The sequence below is a fragment of the Anoplophora glabripennis genome, unplaced genomic scaffold (assembly GCF_000390285.2).
Source record: "Anoplophora glabripennis isolate ALB-LARVAE unplaced genomic scaffold, Agla_2.0 scaffold390, whole genome shotgun sequence".
In the NCBI taxonomy this organism is placed as follows: Eukaryota; Metazoa; Arthropoda; class Insecta; order Coleoptera; family Cerambycidae; genus Anoplophora; species Anoplophora glabripennis.
In genome coordinates, this window is record NW_019416515.1 from 342,412 (window position 1) to 367,794 (window position 25,383).

Here is a 25,383-nt window from a genome sequence, read left to right on the forward strand (position 1 = left end):
TTTTTTTTTGGTAAATTAAATTTCATTTATTCAACGAAAATGAAGGCCTATCCTGTGTTATTTATTAAAAACTTATAATTTAAGTCGGAATAAAGTTAGGTTACATTGTCAAAAAATTTGTGCAGTCAACTGATTTTGTATTTGTATTGAATTCTTTATTCACTTAATTATTAAATATTAAGCATCGTCCATCGACCCATCAATGTTAAAAACTGAAAGATTCCAGAAGAAAGTTTTTATTTTGTAATTCCACGATAGTGACAGTGTAATTTTTATAAAGAAGTAAAAATAAGAATAGCGCGCCGATTACAATAAAAACGAGGTTCTTATTTCTTATTTTGCTTAATTTTTTTAGTTTGTGCACAAACTAGTTTTACAATGAACCGAGAAAACAATACATTTACTATTTCTGAACGTGTCGATATGGTGTTAGTGTATGGTGCAGCCGGAGAAAATGCGCTCGCGGTGACTAGGTTGTACCGGAAACGATGGCCACAACGTCACCCCCCATGTGCAAATAAAATCCTACAGTGCGTTCAGCACTGTGAGATACGGGAAGCGTTATTCCTTGAGGAGAAGGACGTGGTCAGCAAGTGAACCTTAATGTTGAAGATGCAGTGTTGTGCCTGCATGCCTGTAGCCGCGCTAATGGGGATCAATTTCAACATTTTCTCTAGAAATGGTAAGATTTATTTCATTTTGTTCTATATTTTAATAGCTTACGGATGTGGTTTTGTTTGCGTACTCTTGCAGTAACAACAATGCATTTAAGATCGTAATTACTATTAATTATTATAATAAGAAAATATCAGTTTTTTTTAAATATCTATTTTTCTTAGTTTGTACTTTTGCATTGAAAAATTCCCCAAAAATTGAGAAGTATCTTTCTATCTTTCAACGACTATTTGTTTACGCGGCTGGTCTAAAGCACGTAACTCATCGTACAGCACACGGACAGAACCGTTCCAGATAAAAATTTTGTTCCATAATTGAACTTTAATTTACGAAAAAAAAAACGCAATAGAACTTTTTTGTATAAGACTTTTCTATTACAAATATCGTTAGGAAGCTGTAGTTTTATTTTTATAGATTATACACGCCACACCCTGTATAAGTATTTTTGTTTTGTTGTCATTTTGTCACTTATTTATGTAAAGTACCATAACTCGGGAACCATGGAGAATTGACCCCATGTATATTATAACTTTTTTTCTAAGTATGACCTCAGGAACTTGTTCCTTAATTTCGTTGCAATACATTATGCAACAGCCTGTATATTTTTGGAGAAACATGTGTCGAAAGTCAACGTTGGCTGAGGAAGAGAGATTAAGATTGGTTATCGGAGCAGTAACTTCCATCTAGTCTAGACTTATCCCCATTTAACTGTCATTTAAACATAAATCGAGAATGGGTTACAGTTCTGTAATTATAGAGAATTAGAATTATAGAAAATTTCGTGCTTTTATTTTTCTATAAAAATTTCCTTAAATGAACGATTTCTTACACATAATTTACGTACCCTAATTCGTTCTGGATCTGTTATACATAAATATTCTATGTACTTAATCTGTTAGATATACTCACGATAAGCCATTCACCAGATTTATCTCCGCCGTCTAAGACAGATCCCAAAAAATTTCCATTTCTGGAGTTTGCACTACCTAGAATAAATTACAAATAATGATCTTCCACAATAATTAAATCTTCATTAACCAGAGTGCCCACATAATTTCATAACCAGATTCTACGTTCCAAAATAAGAAAATACGTTCTAATTAACTCCAACAAGAATACCTCTGTTTTCTTTTTAATTTAAAATTTTTAAAATTGCCGCAAAAATATGGGGTAGCTTTTACTTATACTTCGTCAGTTTTGACCTAATATCCAAATCAACTTTTACAGGGTGATTAATTAACAATGGGAAAATCGAAAGCTGAATATACTACACGTGAAATGGTGACCACTGGCGCAAACATGCCTTATCCAAAAGTTGATAGTTTCGGAAATACAGGGTGTTGAAAGTTAAAATTTTAAATCGTTTTTTTGCGATTATTCTGAAAATATGTAGGTTAGGAACTTGAAAATTTGTGAAACTATTTTTTTTAGGCGACGAATAAGATGCGTGTTGTAATTTCAGCATTGCTCATAGAGGGCGCCACTTACGACCAATTTTACCGAAAATTTAGTTAATAACTTTTTACCCTGTATATTTAACATGAAACTTGATTCAAAACCTGAAAGAGCTATCATTTTTCCATTAATTATGTACTCTTGTTTCATTTCGGTATCTCGATCCGTTTTCGAGAAAAATCGATTTAACGAACACTATGTTTTGATAATATGAGAAATTAAAAGCGAAACAAACCAAGTGTTTCTTCGTGTTATTACAACAATTAACAATAAAACAAATAAAATACGTAATTATGATTTAAAGTAATTGTTCGAAGAATCCACCGTTGACACTGATACACTTTACACGTTTTCTGAGAGATCTTCGAGTTTGAAACAACATATTGGGATTGCGTCTGACTTCGTTGGCAGCGATTTGTATTCTTTGCCACAACTCTTCACACGAGCCAATAGATTCTTTGTAAACTATATCTTTCATTCGAGACCAAATAGAAAAATCAAGAGGATTGAAGTCCGGACTTCTGGATGGCCAAGCAAAAATGCTTACATGGCCAATCCAGCGATTTGGAAAAACTGCATCTAAATATGCACGCACTGGCCAAGAAAAATGCGGTGGAGCTCCGTCGTGCATGAACCACATGTCTCTTCTTAAATAAAGTGGAACTTCTTCAAGCCGTGGAAGCATTTTTACTTGGCCACCCAGAAGTCCGGACTTCAATCCTCTTCATTTTTCTATTTGGAAGAATCTATTGGTTCGTGTGAAGAGTTGTGGCAAAGAATACAAATCGCTGCCAACGAAGTCAAACGCAATCCCAATATGTTGTTTCAAACTCGAAGATCTCTCAGAAAACGTTGTGTAAAGTGTGTAAATGTCAACGGTGGATTCTTCGAACACTGACTTTAAATCATTATTACGAATTTCATTTGTTTTATTGTTAATTGTTGTAATAACACGAAGAAACACTTGGTTTGTTTCGCTTTTAATTTCTCGTATTATCAAAACATAGTGTTCGTTAAATCGATTTTTCTCGAAAACGGATCGAGATACCGAAATGAAACAAGAATACATAATTAATGGAAAAATGATTGCTCTTTCAGGTTTTGAATCAAGTTTCATGTTAGACATACAGGGTAAAAAGTTATTAACTAAATTTTTAGTAAAATTGGCCGTAAGTTGCGGCCTCTAGGAGCAATGCTAAAATTACAACACGCATCTTATTCGTCGTCTAAAAAATATAGTTTCACAAATTTTCAAGTTCCTAACCTACATATTTTCAGAATAATCGCAATAAAACGATTTAAAATTTTAACTTTCAACACCCTGTATTTTCGAAACTATTAACTTTCAGATAAGACATGTTTGCGCCAATGGTCACCATTTCACGTGTAGTATCTTCAGCTTCCGACTTTCCCATTGTTAATAAATGACCCTGTATAATAATTTTCTGCCCATCTAGCTGAGAATAAAATACTTAGCAGATTTCTAAAATTTCATTTATTCCTACATGTTTCGGATATATTGAATAAAGACCCTCCTCAGAGCCGTGCCTTCAAGGGATGTAACTCCCTTAGGAGGCATTATTTATTTGAGCTATTTTTGTTATGTTTGAAAATTCAGTTTGGCTGGTATAATTATGGGACACAGTGTATAAAAAGCAACATGTTAAACTTTAAGAAGTAATTTACCTTCTTAAGATTTACAAAAAAACAAGACATTTTTTCTAAAACCATTTTTAAGAAATAGTGGAACCAAACTTTAAGATGGGATGTAAAATATAGCTTTTAATGAATAACTTAAGAATAGTTGAAATACAGACTTTTAACATGGTACAGTGTAGTTTCCTCACAGAAATTACATATAAGTAAAATTTCTACAAAATTAATTTAGCAGCTTTGGAATTAGTAGGTATTCGAGAAGTTTAAAAAAACTGTCCAACAGGGGAGAAAATGTTGTTTTGTAGACGTTTACCATTACTAGCCAAAACTTCCGTGTAAGGCCAGTATTATGAGCATCTTCAGTAGCACATATCAGTGCAATTGAAAGATTGATAACTATCGTGAGAAATTGCATTGCATCAAATTTGAAGTTTCTGTCATCAATTGCGTTAGTAATTTATTAAAAACCATATTCTATATCCTATATTATTGCTATAATCTGCAATTAGTTTTATTTTATCTTTGTTTAGTTAAATAAATCGTCATCTCAAATTTCATTAATCTACTTCAAATATCTTTAGGAATATTGTAGATATGATGTTTTTCAATTAACACTCGAAGCATGTTGAAAATGAATTTATGACATATCCACATAGAAACCTATTGCTTCAAAATGATCTAACGAATTACACTCTTATTGTCTGAAATTACCTTGAATAAAACTTACTTGCAGTAAAACTGTGTTTGAGACATGACCCTTGTTTGACACAGGAGTACACAGATCCACCAGTAGTACTGGAGCCTTGCCCTGGTGCCCCAACTATTATCCTATAAAAAATGTGTTGTAAATTAATGATTTTTTTTTATTTTTCGGAAAAAACTGGAGAATTGTTTTCTAAATGCTACTATGTTCTATAAACGAACAACTATGTTTATGGCAAGAAGCAACCTATTTCTCAACACTGTAACACTGATTATATTTTTAATTGTAGAAACAAAAATAACACACAAAAAAAAATTGTCTGTAGTTTTCAAGCGACATATGTTATCTGTAGTATTTTTACCACCTGATCACGAATCCGATGTTAGAATTGAGCTATCACATCATAGGAATTTCCTAACCTCTAAAAACAGGTCAAAAATAGCAAAAATTCACGAAAAAGTGCAAGGGAAAGTATACAAAAATTTGTTTGAGGTCGCTGATTACGGTCCGAGATCAATTCTGCAAAATTCAAGATGGCGAATTCAAAATTATTCACCAACTTTTAAAAAAATAACACATTCGCGCCAAATTTGGTTGGGGTTTTTGAGGTCACTGATCACGATTCCGAGATCAGATTTATAAAATTCGTTCACTATTAAAAAAAGAAGGCAAAACATGATTGGGTACTGAGGTTATAAAGTAAACAGGTATACATATTTCAAAATGAATTTCGCAATACTGACCTCGAATTCATGATCATACAGTTCGTGACTCGGTCGGATGATCATAACCGTCACGTCGGCCTTTCGCTACAGCGCATCGTAAGAAACCGGTAATAAGGCAGTTATTGGCTTCGCGTTTGCTTCGTGTATACGTGTTTTAATATTCTAATAATATCGAACGTGCTAAGAGGTAGAGAAAACGATCTTTCGCTGAAAAAGTACGACAATTTATTTATTTATAATTTATACCTACCTACCTGTTTATTTATTCGTTTACAGTGAACACACCTATGACTAACCGACGAAAACCCCGAATTCTTGTGATCAGCGACCATAAAAACCCCCGTATACCAAATTTGGCGCGGATGTGTCATTTTTTGAAAATTTGGTCGGCCATTTTGGATCTGTAATCTTGAATTTTGCAAAATTGACCTCCGATCCGTGATTAGCGACCCCGAAAACTCCCGCACACCAAATTTAGCGCAAATGTGTTATTTTTTGAAAATATAAATATGGTTGGCCGTTTTGCGTCCGTCAGCTTGAATTTTGCAAAATTTACCTCGGATCCGTGATCAGCGACTCCGAAAACCTCCGTATACCAAATTTGGCGCGAATCTGTTATTTCTTGAAAATTTGTGATATCTGACCCGTTTTTTTAAGGTTAGAAAACGATCTATCAATTCTGACCTCGGATTCACGTTCGGCGGGGTCTTAACCATATAAATGAACATTTGAATATAGAAAAAAAAATTTATTTTTTTCTAGCACTGTTTCGTAAATTTTTGATATTTTTGATCTGTTTTTTGAGGTTAGGAAATTCTTGTCAAGAGGCAAAAATACTACGGATAACATATGTCGCATGAAAAGTACAGAGTACAGTGTCCTACAATAAAGTACAACTTTTTTTGTTTTTTGGACTGGAACGAATGGTCTAGCAAATTTCAATTGTATTAAATCATTATACCAATAAGTTTTTATGTTAAAATAAGTAAGAAAAATATTAAAATTATGAAGGCGTCCTTTTCTAAAATTTGGAACCTATTTTGTCAAAAACAATTATCTTAATATTAAAAACCTGAATTTGGTTAGACACTTTATAATACCTACAATCAGTGGCGGCTGGTGCGGGGAGGTTCTGGGGGTCACCTCTCCCCACTCCCTCCAGGAATTTTCATAGTAAAAAATGTAATTTACAATTTAGTTTACTATGTCGTCTAGATAAAAATAGATTGGTCTTATGAAACACGAAAAAAGAAATGTTTTTGTAATGCGTAGTTAGTTTAACTGGACTTGCAAAATTCATTTGAAAAACACTGAATACGGGGGCTCCTCGTAGCTCCCCCCTAAATCCGTAAAGTATTTACAGGGATGGCCATGGTTACCGTAACGGAGCAGTGAAAGACAGAGTGAGAGTAAGTGATGCATATTTACTATGAGTTTTCTGGGTTCTGCTTAGTCTGCCTGTAACCAAATAATAGCTATTCACCGCTTTCTTTTCTTATTAAACGTAATTTGTTTACGTGTAGTTTAAAATTTTGTTACATACGTATTGTTTCTTGTGTGTTTTTTAAAAGATTGTAAATGTTTATATTATATTATAAAGACAGATTAACAGCACTTCCAATGTTATATATGTATTGAAAAATCAATGGTGCGAGAAATACCAAACTTTAAAAAAGTGCTAATTGAAAAGCATATTTCGGACAAAAGCAGAAGAATGGACTCTCACTATAAAAAATAATGTTAATAATTTCGATAGTACCTACTTAAAATAAAACTACCCAATTATATTAGATTTTTTTGTTCAATACTTTGTACCTAAATATTTCCGCTCACCTTGGTATGGAAGTCAACAACCGCCACTGCCTATAATACGAATAACCTTTTCCGGTAAAACCAAAACAAATATCAATATGAGTATCTTTAAACATCTGTAATCGGTTGCCAGATTGTTTACCTGTTATAAATAGGCACTTATTTTCTTTTCCTATTACAAATTTTATCTCCTATACTCTCAAGTGGGAAATCCGTGATTTAATTATTTCAATTTTTATTATCTACATGTAAGGAACGTTTACTAAAAAACAAAAAACACTATTCTAGGAAACGAAAATATTTAATCATTCAGTAATTTGGTACCTATCTAATGATAATATTTTCCAGGTTTCTAATGACTGGTATTTCCCAAGTAGATACAGGCGTTGAGTGAGAAATAGTTCACTCAATATTGTTATACAGGTATTAAAGGTAAGGATATTAAATAAGCAGCTGCTTCGAAAAGAATTCAACAAAGAAGTCATTTGATATAAATAAAAAAATATGTTGGATTATTATTTTGATACTGATGTAGAAGGTATGGCAATGAATTATTTTAATGTGAAATTAAATTTGTCTTTATAAAGGCAAACACATTATTTGATTTCAACTAAATAGAGGTTTGGTTTTATATATGACAAATTAATTGTTGAAGTTTACATACATTTCAGATCACATACTTATTTGAAATATAAATACGACCAACTCTTGAGTTTTCAATAACTTTAATAGTGATTAAAATTTCAATTTGCTACCGTAAAGTCTGGTTACACTCAAAGGCGTCGCCAAGGGGGCGAAGGGGGGTCGTCTCAATGGCCTAGCAATGATTAGTATACACAGAAAGCTTATTTTTGACAACCATGAAGATTTTATTCATAAAGTGGTTGATAAATTTTCAAAAAATCCGAGATTATATTTTACCTAATTTTAGTTGAATTTCTTAATTTTTTTAGTTATTTATATTTTTCGTAATGTTTTTCTTGTTTTAAGGTTTTATTAAAAATATTTATAAAAAAAATTAATTCGCTGTCCCTATTTCTACTTATAATTTATATTTCTCCCATTCTCTCTCATCTTGACCCCCCCCCCCCTCTAGCCCATTGGCTGGCGACGCCTTTGGTTACACTGAAAATTATGGAAACTATTTTCAGTCTCTACATACACTGACGTATTTGTAAAATAGAACATATCGCATTAGTTTAATATTAATATAGATACAAAAGGCATTTTAAAAATATCTTTTGTACGATTAAGAATATCCCTTCTCGAAAAATACACAAATACAAAAAAACTTTGTCATTGAAACGTAGCTTATAAATTATAATATGTTCTGTGACATAATGTAGAGTCAGTCAATCCGCTTGCGAGACTTCTAGTATGTACTCTTTTATTGATTTTCAATTAAAAAATGTAAACTCATGGGTTAAGTCACTTGATTTTTTTTATGTGGCAGGTATGAAAAAGACCTAAATCGTAAAAATGATTCCATTAAAAATATATCTGGCCTACGTGACATAAACGTACTTGCGGTGAGCCTTGCCGTTTCTAAAAATATTAATCATCCTTAAATCTCAGTGCTACTTGATGCCCACTGGTATAGTCTTTCTGTTCTCAATTGAAGAACCAAGAGGTTGGTAGTATGTACCAGGTTCGGTCGCTGACGCAGCAACTCGGCATTCAAATAGTTGAAAAACTTGTTCCCATATTTATTTAGCCATACCCATATACAGGAGGTGGAAGACGCCCAGTTGAAGAATGCACGCGCGGGCAAACGGCGTATAACATAGGCACACTGGGCGACTGGGCAATAAATCTCAGTTGTTGACAAATTGCCTAGTAGTTCAGTGCAGCAATGCGAAATTTGGTGTGATTCAGGTAATTTTAATTTATTATAGGCACTTTCTATTAACCATTCCTATTACAATTGCAAAAGGGAGAAATTAGAGGGATATTTCGTTTACTAATATATACCTTTTGAAACGGAACAAAACAAAATTTACAACCAATATAATAAAAGGGTTTGAGGACATAAATAATTAAAATATGTTATTGGCCAAATGAACATATAATAGAAATTTTCTACACATTATATACAAATTATTATAATTTTTTTCCTTTAGCAGAAAACTTTTTCAGGGGCACCTATGAAACTCATTAAATTTTATTGCTAGGCGTTTTTATACATGTTCAACTGACTTCGGAAAGACTATACAAAGCTTTGCTTTATACCTATTATCACGAAGTGACGCAATGTGCAGCTGCTCAACAATTTTTCGAAAATTTATGCCCCTTGAAGGAGGTTGAAATAAACCCAAAAAATCCCTAAGTTATTTTTTGCTACAACCTATTTATTCCATCTTTATTTGGAAACTTTGAGATGCTATATTTCCTAAGGGGTGAATAATGTCATTTTTATGCAAAACGTGTTCTTTTTAACTGTAGATTTACCGATACCATTTGTGCTACTTCTTTTGAAAACACCCTGTATAAAAATTATATCGGAATGCGCATGCGTCTGATTGTTGGAAATCACTTTGAATTGCTCTAGGAACAAAGCTAATGACATTTAAAAAATGTGTCATATGACATGTGTATGGTTACCCACAATCAAAACATGTCTGTAGATATAGAAATAGCTGAATCATTCCTCGGTCTCAGACGTCTCTATTTTAGGATAGGTACTTTTTACTAACAACCTCTCTAACAATGATCTCTTCTATAGCACTGGCGGGAAATAATATGTTCGAAGCGGGTCTAGGTCTAGTGACTCTTTTGGCGATTGATCTTAGTTATTTACTAGATATTAGGGGTGTAACTCAATGCTAGTCAAGGCATATAATCAGTGGAGCAGTTGTTTTTTACAATACCATTAGTAAAAATAAATTCTGTATTTCTAAAACTTCACTTATTAATAATCGATTTTTGAGAAATTTTTTTTTTCGTGTTTGTAGGTGAAAATAAAATTACAGTAAAATAATAATACAACCTTAACTTAAGCAAAAATCACGACAATAACGACAAACGGTATAGTTTATTGTTAGTACCAATAAAATTATATTTTGGCGTTTCGTTTGCATAAAATTGAAAAAAAAAGACTTTTCTGTACCTACTTACAAAACAGTGATATAGAGGACTACTAAACAGACTAATAGGAATAGCCCCGTATTCTTTGCATTTACAAAACGCAAAGTAAGTAGCTGAAATAAGTATTTAACTTACGTGGGTGATAAAGCTGGATTTCCTTTTTGCAATACCAAGGCATATCCAAAATATGAACTGATAGTCTCGTTTGCACGGATTTCATCAATGTTGTTTATGTCAAAGTTAAAACACAAAACACTGGCGAAAAACTGCAAGAAGAGTAGATGTCTCATAGCGGGAACCAGTGACTTAGAGCTGCTATAACAAAATGTTCAAAAACAAACATATAAAAGTTTTGAAAAGGAAACTGAGCGATAACTGACGATATTGTGAAGTTATCGCTGTCACTTGGACAGGAAAAAAGAATCATCGCGCGTCAGGGTTTGCCCACAAGATTAAATAAAACTTGCGATATAGGATTTCTAAATAAATAACTAATTCAGAGTGATTCATAAATGTAAAACACAGCAGATAATAAAAAAGAAACGAAATATCATTATACAGGACATATACAGAGTTTCCATAGTTCTCGGGTTGCCTATACCTGAAATGGATACAAAATTTCAGTTGTCAAAAAAAATCATTCTTCATAAAAATTTTTGCTTGTCCAGAAGTCCTTGGCAAGATAGTCATTTGTTCAATTTAATGTACAGGGCGTTCAAAAACTGGGAAAAGGAAAAAACAGTAAAGAGTAAAGTACCTTAAATCTTAACACTACGTGAAAAAGTAATGAGGGAAAGTTGCATTTTTAAATATGAAAGCATGGACTTCTAGTTAATACTCGACATCCTGGGATATTCTAGGACTCTACTTATTTTTTAATACTTTCGCAGAAGCCATTCTATTTAAAAAAATATTGCTTTATTGAAAAACAGATACACAACACATGTTTGCATATTAATAATTTATTTTTTATACAGGGGATCAAAAACCTCAAAAACATTAATCCAACATTTATTTTGAGAACACAGCAGAATCAGTATGTACGCGCCATTACAAAACTATTCTACATGAAGTTCGCCAAGTTCAACACACCTCCAATCTTTTTCTAAATAACTTCAATTATCCTGCTGTTCAAGAAATCAACATTGTGTTGCACTGGCTCTCTGTACACTTTTTCTTTCAAGAAGCCCCAAAGGAAATAATCAAAATACCAATAATTTCTAGAAGGCAATTGTTATCAATAATTGTTTGACATTAGTTGTGACATTAGGTGTTAATATTTAATTTTATTCTAATAATTCTTACTTTACAGCATCGCATTTATCTTGTTAAAGGTTACGGTATAGATAACATTTCTTATAGCCAAGTAATTGAATTATTTGTTTCATGGAAAATATCCAGATGTAAAGTTACCCGCCAAAATCTGAGAAAACTAACTCGAAAATTTGATTTAACTGGTAATGTAAAAAAACGTAAAAAGGTCAAAAAAAAGACACGATGACGATGATGCAGCCACAGTAATACTAGTTTTGAATCCGGTAGAAGAAAACCTGAGACTGTCACTAAGGAAGATATCTAAACAAATCGATCTTAGCAAGACTTATTATTATTATTATAGATCTTATTCAGAGGGTTTTGGTAGAAAATAAGTTTGTCTTTCAAACCAAAAGTAATTCACACTCTAGAAGTTGTTGATGATGAACATCGTTTGGAGTTCTGTTTAGAGATAGGAGAAAGGATTATGGTAGATAGACATTTTCACAAAAATATAATTTTTTCCGATGAAACCACTTTTTCTACCAATGGAGTGGTATCGTCGCAAAATTGTCGTTTTTGGTCGCAAGAAAATCCTTCCTTTACAGTTACTTCAAGAAGTTAAAGGTTCAAAAAAGTAAATGTTTGGTGCGCGATTACTTTCAACCGAATAATTGTGCCATACTTTTTTTAACCTGGAGATGCTAGACACGTTTTTCTGGCCAGAATTAGAAGAACAACATTTGGAATATAGACAAAAAGCGTATTTCCAACAAGACGAATGTCTCGCTCACTCAACAATTCTAGTCCGCAATTGGCTTAACAGAAAATTTCGAGACAAGTGGATAGGAAGATATGGTCCTATTTGTTAGCCGGCCAGCAAGGTCCCCTGACTTGTCGCCGCTTGATTATTTTTGCTTTGGGGCTTCTTGAAAGAAATAGTGTACAGAGAACCAGTGCAACACAATGTTGATTTCTTGAAAAGCAGGATAATTGAAACTATTTATAAAAAATAAATTATTAATATGCAAACATGTGTATCTGTTTTTCAATAAAGCAATATTTTTTAAATAGAATGACTTCTTCGAAGTCCTGGAATATCCCAAAATGTCGAATGCATTTCTAGAAGGCCATGCATTCACATTTAAACATAAAATTTAATTCCAAGCAACTTTTCGCCATTACTTTTTCACGTTGCGTTAAGATTTAAGGTACTTTACTCTTTACTGTTTTTACCTTTTCCAAATTTTTGAACACCCTGTACATTAAATTAAACAAATGACTATCTTGCCAAGGGCTTCTGGACAAGCAAACATTTTTATGAGGAATGATTTTTTTTGACAATTGAAATTTTGTATCCATTTCAGGTATAGGCAACCCAAACTGGGGACACCCTGTATATTATATTTTTCCTTTAATAACGGAAATAGTATCTTCGGCTTAAAAAAATATCATTTTCGTACCGACCTCGCAAAATTTGCAATTTTTATGCGAAAAAATTGGCGGAATAAGATTTCGGAAAAGGTAGAAATAATTTAAACTTTTTTTATGAATTTCATTGATTTATGACATAATTCACAATTTACAAATAATACAGTACAACAAAAAAAATTGTGATCTGAATCACTGGCCATGCTATCTATTCCTACGTATTTTTCGACGCTGAATCCTAATCCGAGGTCAACAAAATTCGTATACCTACCCCTTAAATTTATGTGTAGAGCCAAACACATCCTTTAAATATGGGTACGGAAAGGAGTATTAATGGACACTTTGAAAACCTCCTGGTTTCATTTACATTTCACCCCGAAGGTGTTGGTACGCCTTCTACACCTGTTCTAGGCGGTCGGTAAAAAGACACACAGAAAAACGAGTGGACCGACCACAGAGGGGGCGATAAAACCTTTTTTAATCGCTATATTACGTTATTACGAACAAAAAACCTTAATGACATTTTTCTGTATCGATGGTAGTGTAATTTGTTATTAACAAAAAACTTTCGTTTTTCAGTCGCGTTTTCTATAGTGTGGAAAAAAATCGCCGGGATGAAAAATATATAACATGAAATCATGAAAATATAACTTTCGGTGAGTAACTCCGAACAAGAATAATTAATAAAGCTCCAGTAGTCCGAGAAATCATAAATTGAAAATGGCGACTTTTGGTTATTTTTCAACCTTAAATCGCACATAGCTCGAAAAAGCTTTTTTCGAAAAAATCACAAGAGTTAAGAAAGTGCTTATTTTTGCCCAAAATACATAACCAATGTTTTCATATCGATTGTTTATAAGTTTTCGCAATATTTCAAGTTTTTTGTTAATAACAAATTACTGACTATTGATACAGAAAAATGTTATGAAGGTTTTTTGTTCACAACACGTAATATAGCGATTAGAAAAGGTTTCATCTTGCCGCCCTCCGTGGTCAGTCCACTCGTTTTTTCGTGCGTCTTTTTAGGGGTGCACCACTCGTATATTCTACGTCAATACTCTTCCATCCCTTTAGACGGGTAGGTACGGGCAAAGCAGCTGAGGGCTGTTCCGCTCAGCGCACTGCGACCATTGCGCAGTAAAAATAAAAAAAATGTGCTCTCTCACATCTTCCTCCACCCCGTCCAGCAGAAGATAGTTTTAGTTCTTTGTCTGTGTTCACCATCCACCATGTCCCCTTTGCATTCTCAAGACCTTGTAAGGTAGAAGCTTTCATTAGGCAGATCTATGTCCGGAAGGGTATAGAAGTAGAAGGGGTGTAGAGGGGGTACTAACCCGTTCGAAGGAGCCCTTGGCGATAATAAAAAATGAGAGCACAAGGTTTGCAAAGTGTCATTCATACTCCTTTCCGTAATGACACTGATATTCACAAATTTACCCCTATTTAGGGGATGTTTGGGCTCTACATACGAATTTTTTTAACCTTGGATTCGGATTCAGCGTCGATACATAGGAATACCATGGTCAGTCATCCAGATCACGACCTTTTTTTTTGTGGGGCTGTGTAATTAGTGGAGTTTATATGGCATACCATTTCCTGAACTTGAAAATAAAGAAGTATTCCAAAAACTGTTGAGTTTACTACTATTTCAGTCATTATAATCTGTTGTTAACAAAAATAACCAAAATTCTGAAATTATCTTGAACGAAACGAACAAATTGAACTTGAAGTGAACGGGGGTCACGCAGGATGATGCAGAATGAAGTTCTTAGAATTTTTCTATAATAGGTAGGTACTTTGTTCTTATATGAACTACAAACGCTACTTTTGCGATTTTTCAAAAATATATTCACTTGCTCTAAAGATCAATTGATAATATAGCTAATAAGTGACGGTCCGCGCACGGCTATCAAATGTTTCTATATAGAATGAGTGTTCGAAATTTACCCATGTTTCGAAAAGAATTCGTTAAACCTTCAAAAAACTCTATGCAATGCGCCGTTCCCGCCAAAATAATAGGAATCATAGACAAATCATCGCAGACTGCCTACCAGGCATCGAATCAGAAGGTGCAGAGCGGGAAAACACATTTACATTTATGTTTAAAAAATTTTCGGCGGAATTTCCATCCGCAAAGCCCCAATTGCCGCCAAAATGTTTTATTGTTAGACGTAGCAGATGATGCTGACAGCGCATGCGATGAAGCGCTACAATAGCCTCAACCACGCAGGAATGCGCCAAAAATTTTCACACACCTTTTGAAGATTTCCCGCCAAGCGGCCATGAAGCCATGATTGCCGCCGAAAGTATCAGCCGTACCAGACGACGTTGACATCGTATGACGTTCATCACCCAGAACCTAAATACATAAACAAGGCCCAGAAGCCACCGACAGCGCAGGAATGCCCTTGTTTATTCAAGTTTGTCCTGATTTGGAAATAATAATTTTAATCCAGTAAAATAAAACAGGTACCTACCTACCTAGTTGTCAGAATGAAACAGAATATTTGTATATGTATTTTTCTTAACAATAATGACTCTTTAAAAGGGATGAATTGGAAAATTATCCGTATCGTGTTACGAAAATACTCAAAATTTATTCATGAAAGTACCTCTTGGTATCGCCATCACTGGTTGATTATTTCAATACCAATTCTGTGAACTTTTGCCTTAAATTAATATATATGTCATCCATCATAAAACCAGTGGCTTTAGATTCTTAACCCGTACAGATTTTTTGGCCTAATATGAACAACCTCCTGAAGTAGGTAATATACACTCTTAAATATAATTTCCTTTTAATACTTTTAATTTTGAAAATTATTATTTTTCTGTATCTATTGGAATAACGAATATAATGCCCTTCATCTCAACTTTCATTAATGCACATCAACGTATAGGGCAGATATATTAACTAATTGACGATATATTTAATGCCTTTAAATTTTGAATTTTGAATATTTTCCAAATTAAATTTTATATAAAAAATAGTCATCAAAAGTCCAAAAAATCATTATATCGTAGAAATTTTTATTTATCTGAGGAATTGTATGGGGACAACTGCCAAAAATTGAAAATGTTATTTGCAACAGAAAATTCGTATAGTTTTTTTTGTGAATAGAATAGTTTTAGAGATTTATCTTAAAATTAATCAACAATATATCAAAAATATATAAATAACCAATTTCCAACAAACTTAGTGTCGTAGAAATTCTAGCATTTTCAATGAAAATGCCTCCCGATTGACATATTTCTATATGTATACCAATTTAACAAATTTCAAATTTGTGTTTTTAATTATTTAAACCGTTAGCCCAAGTATCTATTTACGTAAAATTAAATTTCAACACCTTGTATCTAGGTATCTATATCGAAAATCGGTGGCTTTAGACCCCTGGTTCATTCCGACTTTTTGCCTTACAATAATCCAAGGAATACGTTCCTGAAGTTGTTATGACATACGTACAGACAAAATACCCTCTGTATATGTATACTTAAATAGTAGGTACCTACAATGTACTAAGTACATGATATTTCCATTTTATTAAAAAATATAAGAGTTGTCAGCTCTACTTCTGGTATCACAGAAAATTATGAAACCGTCCAAATACCTGTATACAGGCGGTTACAAATTCGCTTCTCACTACAAGGATCTCGGAAACGGTAAGAGGTATGATGTAGCTTAAATGTGGGTAAAGTTGCGTAATCAGGGGACCAACATTATGCCTCTAAAAAATCAAGGTAACATGATCAGTTTTCGAAATATTTGAAAAGAAAACGAAATTTTGAAAATCCGTTTTTGTTTCATTTCAGCCTTATTGAGGTGATATTGAAAAAAGAAGAACACTTTCTCATGGCCACTTTTTGCCCTCTATCGAATGGCTTAATCAATTTTTATTTGTAACGTTTCGTCTCTCCAGGACCATCATCAAATTTATTTTTTTAAGTACGAGCCTGGAAATTTTATTACATTTTTTGCAAGCCCACAATACTGTACTGCCTCAGCCCGAACTAAATTCAGACGTTTTGTCTCAAAAAATTCATCTTCAGTGTATTCGTTCCAAATTTATCTAATTTTTTTATTTAGATTTTTTTGTTTATTGAATGATCGTACACTGTAAGCGTCGTTAGACCCTGTGAAATCCATCCAGTTATTTAAACTATTACCACCACACATTAAAATAAAACATTATTAGTATTTTAAGTTTTATTCCCGTGACCATAGTTATTTCTATAGGCTTATCGAGTGCCCAAAATTCAAACAAATTTCCACCAATTTTTTTCAGGATATTCATACAAATACATCTGACATGCTCTTTCATAGTTGCGGTTACAGATATAATAAATTCCGATAATATTACGCTTATCATCATTTTCAACCTCTGCCAAAACGAAAATGTTTTTGAACATTCACTGAAATCTTTCAAAGAATAATATTCAGTTGGCGTTTTGGTTGTACATATGCATTTTTAAGAATTAATTTGTGATAATAAAATTAAAATTGTAATAATGTTTTAATTTTGATGCAACAATTTATTAAGTTATCTATGACCTAGTGATGTTATACTAATTAATGATAATAGTTTTATAGTAACGCGTGGTGGTAATAGTTTAAATAACTAGATGGATTTCACAGGGTCTAACGACACTTTACAGTGTACGATAATTCAATAAAGAAAGAAATCTAAACAAAAAAAATTATATAAATTTGGAACGAATACACTGAAGATGAATTTTTCGAGACAAAACGTCTGAATCTGGTTAGGGCTGAGGCAGTACAGTATTGTGGATCATGACGACTTGCAAAAAATGTAATAAAAATTCTAGGTTGTATTTAAAAAATGAAGTTGATGATGGTCCTGGAGAAACGAAACGTTACAAATAAAAATTGATTATGCCATTCGATAGAGGGCAAAAAGTGACCATGAGAAAGTGTTCTTCTTTTTTCAATATCACCTCAAACAAGACTGAAATGAAACAAAAACGGATTTCCAAAATTTCGGTTATTTTTAAATATTTCGAAAACTAATCAGGTTAGTCTTGATTTTTTAGAGGCATTATGTTGGTCCCCTGACTACGCAACTTTGCCCCCATTTAAGCTACTTCGTACCTCTTACCGTTTCCGAGATCCCTGTATTGATAAGCGAATTTGTAACAGCCTGTATATTCTATATTCAAATATTGTGTTTATTAGATATGCAATAAGTATACGCTTCACAACACGTTTTACAACAAACTCTTCGAAAGGTATCTACCGGTACCGTGTAACATTCCCCTGGTTCACCCTGTTTAGATAGACTTCTAACAATTCTGACTTCTAGGAAGCCTCGAAGACAGGCCCGGTCTGGCTCTTTCAGGGGCCGTCGGGAAAATAGAAATCGGGGCCTATTTAGTTTTGTCTGTTATTAGGGTGCATATCGACTTTCCCCAGCAAAACTGTCGAATCTCAAATTTAGTTATACTGATTGTGAGATAATTGCATTTGAATAGTTGAGAAAATAATATTGTTCGTTATTTTTTTTATTACAAGAGCTAAATTGTTCTTCTTTAACAAAGTAATTATTGGTTAGGTCTTAATTAGTTATTGAAGAATGATCTAAATTAAACATTAAAAAAAATTAAACATTTTCTATTTTTAGATAAAAAAATAATTGTTAATCATCAATAATGACATAAAAGCAAAATTTATTACTATTCAGAGTCAGAGTCATCTTGGTCAATATTACTTTCTTCCTGATGGCCTGTCTTACTAGTAGGCCGAAGGGAGTTGTAAAATCCATGATACATCGGTGGTATCAAATTAGCCTTACACAGACCCAAAAGACCGCTTAATTTTTTACCGTCAATTGGCAGCANACATTTTCCCGCCTGTCTCGGTGTCCTGATCAACTGTATGGACTCGTTACGAACCGCAGAAAACCCAACGGTGATTCCAAAGAATCCGGAAACACCTAAAACGTGTCATTACATTAACACCTAAACGGGAACATGTCCGATCTCACTGCAGGAAACTTACTTAAAATCACGTAAAAATTCAACAGAAACCTTGACAGCAAAACATTCCTCATCGTACTAGAGTCACACTTCACTACACTGACGACAAAAACTGCCTGCGTTTTTAGAAAATATTCGGATATTGCCAAGACCGTCGGTCGTGGCGCATATCGAGATGTCTTGTTTTTGTTATCTCGAGAGAAGAGGTCTCGACTCTCAACCTCGTCGGAACACTTCTTGATAAGTGTGTTAAGTGTTGGATTGTAACCACTTGCGCGCTGTTGGGGATTTCCTAGTTAATTTTCCCGTGAATTTGTTTATTATTACAGCTGCTAGTTGGCGAAAGGTTGCTGTTATATTCAGCTGTTACAATGTCACATAACATAGTGTAGAGTGGACAGTAAATGATACCCCGAAAAACAGGCCCGGTCTGGCTCTTTCAGGGGCCGTCGGTAAAAATCGGGGCCTATTTGGTTTTGTCTGTTATTAGGGTGCATATCGACTCTCCCAGCAAAAACTGTCGTATCTCAAATTTGGTTATATTTTGTTTAAATTACGATTATTATAATCATCATTTTTGCTGTTCTCTTCTCGGGATCTGTATTCTTATAGGCACTACACACGGAATCTTTTTTTGGCTTAAAGAAATAAGCTATATTAAATTTCGAATTCTCTTTCCTTCAGACCCACGGTTTATAGATAAAGGAGTTATTAGTTTAAAGGGCTTACGATTTGGAATATATGTTTATTTCTCTCTTTCTTTTCTGTAGGTACACTGTTTATAGGGGTATAGGGCAAAATAATAATAAAAAAAATTCATTTTCTCATTCTTCTCTTTTATTTTCAATTTACGGTGGTTATATCTCAAGAATTTACACAAAATTTTCCAAATCTTCCAAAATAAGTCGGGTTTTGCCGACTTCTCGACCTGGCCAGACCGGGCCTGCTCGAAGAGTCAGTATTTTTTTTTTATTACAATTGAGTTAGTCAGTTTAATTTAAAGTGTCTATTTATGTGGTGGTGTAATGTAATATTTAATTATTGTAATAATCTGTACCTCAGATCATTTTTTCCCAGGACCGTTTTTTGTGTTTTCAATCGAATCTAATTTTCTATTACCTAAATAAATAGTTTCATTGATAGGTAAATAAATCCAAGGTAATAAATGCTTTCTGCATTAATTCAAACATTGTGACGTAAGTTCTCGATCTAAATAAATCAGTAAACAGTCTAATAAATCTTGTATAATGAGAGTTCAGGTAAAACTGTTATGATTTTGCCGCCAAATCCCTCGACAAACGACCCGTTACAAATGGTCTGGTTCTATTGGTAGATTTGAGAAGAATCGTTTAGTGACCCACCGTTTCAAATTTTGATGCAGTAGCATCAACCGTCTTTGTTGGCAGCAGTTTAGTACTAGCATTTGTTTGTGTCGTATTGGTCGCTTGAGATCCTTGGGTTCTGGCTTGGTGAGTTAATTTTAATTTTACATTATAAAAGCATATAAAAGCTATGGCTAGATCGTAATTACTCTATAAAACAACAGTTTTTTTACTGAAACATGTTGATTTTTATCGATAGCGGATGTATTTAGATCTCCCAGCAATTAATTTTAAGCCACCCAAGAAATTCTTTTATTGCTACAATGGCTGCCCTTTTATCGAAATTCTAGCAAGCTATTGAATTTTTTTATACCTTATACTTGACGTTTTCTTGGATAAAATAATTTTCAGTACAACATAATAAATTAGTTGCATTTTTGAAATATGCTAGTATTGTCTTAATTATTTTATTATATATTTAACAAATTTTAATTTTGGCGCTAAAACCATTAAGAAACAAAGAACTGGAACTGACGCTGCGTCGGCGTCCTTGATTTGTTTTATTTATTTTTTATTTATATCTAAATTCTCAATCTAAAAGAAAAGCTGAAGCCAAATTTTTTTTATTTACAATTCACGATATGCAACTCCAAATTTGCAAATTATATTGCTTCGATTTATTTTTAGAAATAGCATGCATAAAAAGATAGTCTTAACTTTATACTAAAATTCGCATTATTTCTAGATATCTAAATACTTAAAACCGCAATAAAAATGTCTGACGAAGAAGTCCAAACAAAAAAAGGTCGCAAAACTGCAGCAGAAAGTACGAAACGTCCAAAGAAGGTAAGACTAAACCCAATTTACATTATTTAATAAATTAGGTACAGGATATTTACCATATCCTGTATCTAGTTTCGTGTACTTCTTTGATATCAAATTAGTTATTTCCTAGTGTGGTTTGAAGAAATGGTACCTATATTAATATTTTTTAAATTAATAAATATGTTAGTTTGTATTATGCTTATGTTTGCACGATAAATTAAATATGAATGGTTTTAAAGGAAGCAAAATCTTCTGAGCCTAAAGATGATGGCGATGCACCTCCAGTCAAAAGAGGCCGTGGAAGACCCAAGGGATCTACTAAGAAAAAGACTGAAACAAAGGCTAGGGCAAATGGAGGTAAGTTATCTAATTATTTTTAAGATACAAGGCATATCTTGGTTATAATAGTTGTCGCTTCCAGAACGATTCAAAATTGGTAACTGACAATTTCATATACAGTAAGACCCCACTTAACACGTAGGATACGCTCCATCAAAGTAGAGCTTAATGCGAAACAGCGCTAAACGAGGCTATCTTAACATGTAAATAATGGGGTTAGGGGAAGATGGATAGAAAATTGGTTAGGTATTAAATTTAATAATTATGTTTTTTTTAATAAAAATAAAACCAAACATTTATTTCTTACAAAAATAAAAACAATATAAACGAATATTACTTATAAAAACAAATAAAATTCTAAGTCAGTCAGATCATTCAGTCTATTCTGTGTTTCCAATTTTCTGCCTTTTTGTCAAGAAGACATCTAATGTAGTTTGCGTTTTCCTTTTGCGTTCCGTTAGAAGTTGTTGATAAGTGGATAAAGCATCTATAACACCCTGTCTTGCTTTTGAACTCCTGTCAAAATTTGGATAATTTTCAACAAATTGGTCCATAATTTCAGTTATAGTGGTCAAACTCCTTTTTTCATTATCACCCATGATAAAAACTAAAGATCATAATATTTGTCACTGTATTAATCATTATAGTATTATATAAATTTATACTTACAATAATGTCAACAAATGTTTCAACTGATAAAAATGCATCCGTACAGCACCGCACCAAACAAGAAACACACTACACAATTTTTCAACTCGTAACAGGTCTTCTGATAGTATTATGTAGTTCTCACTAATATTCCTGTATATGAACCCCAGTCTCCAAAATTTTAGATGACATATCAGCACGGCCCACCCCAGAAAAAAAAGATCTAATATCATCTTTGTCATATCAGTAAGTCGGTAACTGTGGACCTTTTCTTTTTTTTTAAAGTCAAAAACGTATTCAAATTTTAAATCAAAAGTCGCTGAGTTTTTGCTTATTATCCTAAACTAAAATTGTAGCTACGCCCATGGCCTGAAGCTGTTCATAAAATTTGTCAAAGAAATAATAATGGAGTGGGGATGCATGTCATCCAAAGGGTTGGGGATTTCTGGGTTCACTGATAGGAACGTTAACTTGAAAAATATACTGGCAGAGAAACAATTACTCAGTATTGAAAAGTTGTAATCGCATGGAAATTTCAGTTTTTGACAAAATGGTGTGCTTGCTACATAGTGAGGTTAATTATAAGTCGGTTCGACAATAATAGTTTTGGAACATCAAGCAAAAACAAAAAGTTAGAATTAGATTAGAATTAAAATGGACAGAGATAGTTGCAAGATGAAGTGGAAAATTCTCTAAGAATGCTGAAATTTGGAACAATTTTACGAGACACGATTCTCGGAAGCTAATAATGTACCTCAAAGAATCAAACCCATGATTAAAGAAAGTGATGTAGTATCCTATATCACAAACTTGCCATAATATTTAGTTTCCAACAAAATATTGTTTCAATTTTGTGGTATTTCAAGTGTACAGTTGTTATACAGGGTGTTTGTAAATAAGTGCGAAATATTTTAGGGGGTGGTTGCCTAAGTTATTTTGTGATAGAAAGTTCATATAAACGTAGATTGAAATATGCTTCGTTTCCGAGATACAGAGTGTTGACATTTTAATTTTTTATTTATTTTTATTAATTATTTCAAAGAATTTTAAAGATATTGACTCGGAATTTGATTGTTGTATTTTATTTACAAATATTGACAGCAACCTACTAGATAATGTATCAATAGAAATTAAAAATACACAACTTGCAATAAAATCTGTTTTATTTTTTGCTAAAAAACGGTGCATCGTATGAAAAAATTGAAGAGACTAATTTCATTCAGAATTAATGGCAGATTTCTAAAAAATATCAAAACAGTAAAAAGTCTAGCATACCGTTTTTTTTTAAAGGGTGGCATTCTCCACGAATGCCACTGGTGGGAGTAGAATCAACGCAAAAAATGCCCATGCCATAGCGCCTTTCAAATTTCGAGTCAGTATCTTTAACTCTGAAATAATTAATAAAAAATAAATAAAAAATTTAAGTTTAAACACTCTGTATCTTGGAAACGAGGCATATTTTGACCTAGGTTTATATGATTTTTTTTTCACAAAATAACTTTGGCATCCCCTAAAATATTTTGTATATATTTATTTACAAACACCCTGTATAATTGCATTAGGTGTGAACGATTGTTGCACCTGTATCTATATTTATAAATATTAACCTAAAACCACATGTGGAATGTGAAAAAATTCTGTTTGCACATATAATTGTCAGGGCAGTATGTCATTTTTAAATTAACAAATATTTTTTAGTTGGACGGCGCGGTAGATCTAAAAAGGAAAAGGAGGAGAAAGACTCAACTGAAGAAGAAGAAAATGGAGAAAAGAGCAGTGCCAATGAGGAAGAAGACGATGATGATTAAGTTATTCCTTGACTCATTAGATATTTCTTTAAGGTTCCACTTCTGAATAATATTTTTTATATAGTTCTGCGAATGTTAGATTTAAATGTGTTCGCTTAAGTTATAAATTATCCATAAAAGTTCTATAGAAATATTTGATACTCAAATTAGTTTTAAGTTGTTTCAAAACATTAGACTGAGACTAGTCGTCTTCATTCCAGATTTTTTTTGATATAAAACGGACTTCGAGAATTTTGTACATATTTATAAATATTTCAGTTTTAATGAAATAAATTTGGAAATTATGTGGTTCTTTTTTTTCAACAAATAAAGTTTTTTACATAAACACACTACAGAAATGAGACAATCCCCAAAGCCAAAGACTGAGCGAAGGGGGCTACACTTGAAAAAACACGGACAAACGTCCATTATCCGTCGACGTTGCCAGTACCGACGCCAGAGATAACTTGGACCAGAATAGGAAGTATGGCCGAGAAATGCTTGCCACTGCATGCTCGACCGACTACGCTACCGTGGCGATCAAATAACAGCTTTATAGAAAACATCACTATTATACAGGGTGTTAATTAAGTATGTACAATAAATTCAACAGAAGATGAATATAAAGTTAAGGGGCTAATTTAACCCTAACTTGATTAAATTTATTAAGTCTAGTGGCGCCCCGAGCGGTACCTTAACAAATATTTTTGACAAAAAAATGTATGCCACTGACTTTTGTAATTTTTATATATTTTTTGAATTAAGCAACTAAAAATACAACTTTTCTGTCTTGAATGTTTTTCGTATCATGATTAATTTTTTTAGAAAAAAATAAAATACACAGTTGCATATCCCTGGACCACACAAGAAACTTGGGGAAAAGTTTCTTTTGGAAATTATATATATTTTTTTATTTTGTATTAACATGTAACATCTAAATAACATAAAGTACAAATAACACTGCCTAATTACAACAAAATTGGGTAAGGGGTATTTAAGACATTTACGAAATAGCAATTTTTTTTACAAAAGGTTAACACCCTGTATCTTGAAAACGAAGCATCTGCGGACCAATGTTTATATGAACTCTTTGTCTTAAAATCACTCAAATAATAGTCTATTGAATTTATTGCACATATACTTAATTAACACCCTGTATAAAAAATGTTTTTCTATAGAAAAAATATGTTCCTGAATTAAAGGAAAAAAAACAAAAAGTGGACAAATTTTTGTAATTTGTAGTTAAATTCTGAATGATGAAATGAATATTGACAGCTGTTTTAAAAGAAAATGAAAATATTAATATTAACATAAGTAGCTGGTGTTTGCAATTAAAAAGTTTACTTGACCCATATACCATCAAAAATATGTACGTCGAATAAGCACTAATTTAGAGTTAAAAATAAAAGAGAATATAATAGTTTTGAACTTAAAAAAATTTCAGGTTATAATTATTCATTACTAAATGTAATAAATAATATCTCTACCCCTCATTCTAACTGCAAGGATTAGCCTAGAAGTCGGATACTTGTGCGGGAAAGGGAGCATGTGCGCCCAGGAACGACTTACATACATTGGTAAACCCTAACAACCATTCAGTGCAATAATGAAAGAAACTTGGAAAACTTCATTAATTAGGGGAATGGTTAAGATGCCGATCGGTATCAATCTCT

General features: G+C 32.8%; 2 protein-coding genes across 2 annotated transcripts in view; one reads left to right on the forward strand and one right to left on the reverse strand.

Moving 5' to 3' along the window:
- Positions 1 to 10,399, reverse strand: part of LOC108906210 (integrin alpha-5-like) — a 51,153-nt gene extending 40,754 nt beyond the window's left edge. Inside the window, exons 1-3 of the mRNA XM_023454817.1 lie at positions 10,246 to 10,399; positions 4,514 to 4,614; positions 1,585 to 1,661 (exon numbers count right to left, since the gene is read on the reverse strand). The gene's annotated coding sequence lies outside the window, so the exon portion shown is untranslated. The remainder of the gene's footprint in view (positions 1 to 1,584; positions 1,662 to 4,513; positions 4,615 to 10,245) is intronic.
- A 9,756-nt stretch (positions 10,400 to 20,155) lies between these two features.
- On the forward strand, positions 20,156 to 23,992 carry LOC108906222 (putative high mobility group protein B1-like 1). Its single transcript, XM_018709434.2, has 4 exons — positions 20,156 to 20,258; positions 20,857 to 20,957; positions 21,176 to 21,293; positions 23,622 to 23,992. Exons 2-4 carry the CDS (start codon positions 20,886 to 20,888, stop codon positions 23,729 to 23,731), a joined length of 300 nt encoding a protein of 99 aa, XP_018564950.1. The 5' UTR covers positions 20,156 to 20,258; positions 20,857 to 20,885; the 3' UTR covers positions 23,732 to 23,992.
- The last annotated feature ends 1,391 nt before the right edge of the window (positions 23,993 to 25,383 follow it).

Bases quoted from the DNA above. Each gene is read 5' to 3' on its own strand.
- LOC108906222 (XM_018709434.2), top strand. From the start codon at position 20,886: ATGTCTGACGAAGAAGTCCAAACAAAAAAAGGTCGCAAAACTGCAGCA. The intron at 20,958-21,175 runs GTAAGACTAAAC...ATGGTTTTAAAG, and splicing joins GTACGAAACGTCCAAAGAAG to GAAGCAAAATCTTCTGAGCC. The intron at 21,294-23,621 runs GTAAGTTATCTA...AATATTTTTTAG, and splicing joins AAAGGCTAGGGCAAATGGAG to TTGGACGGCGCGGTAGATCT.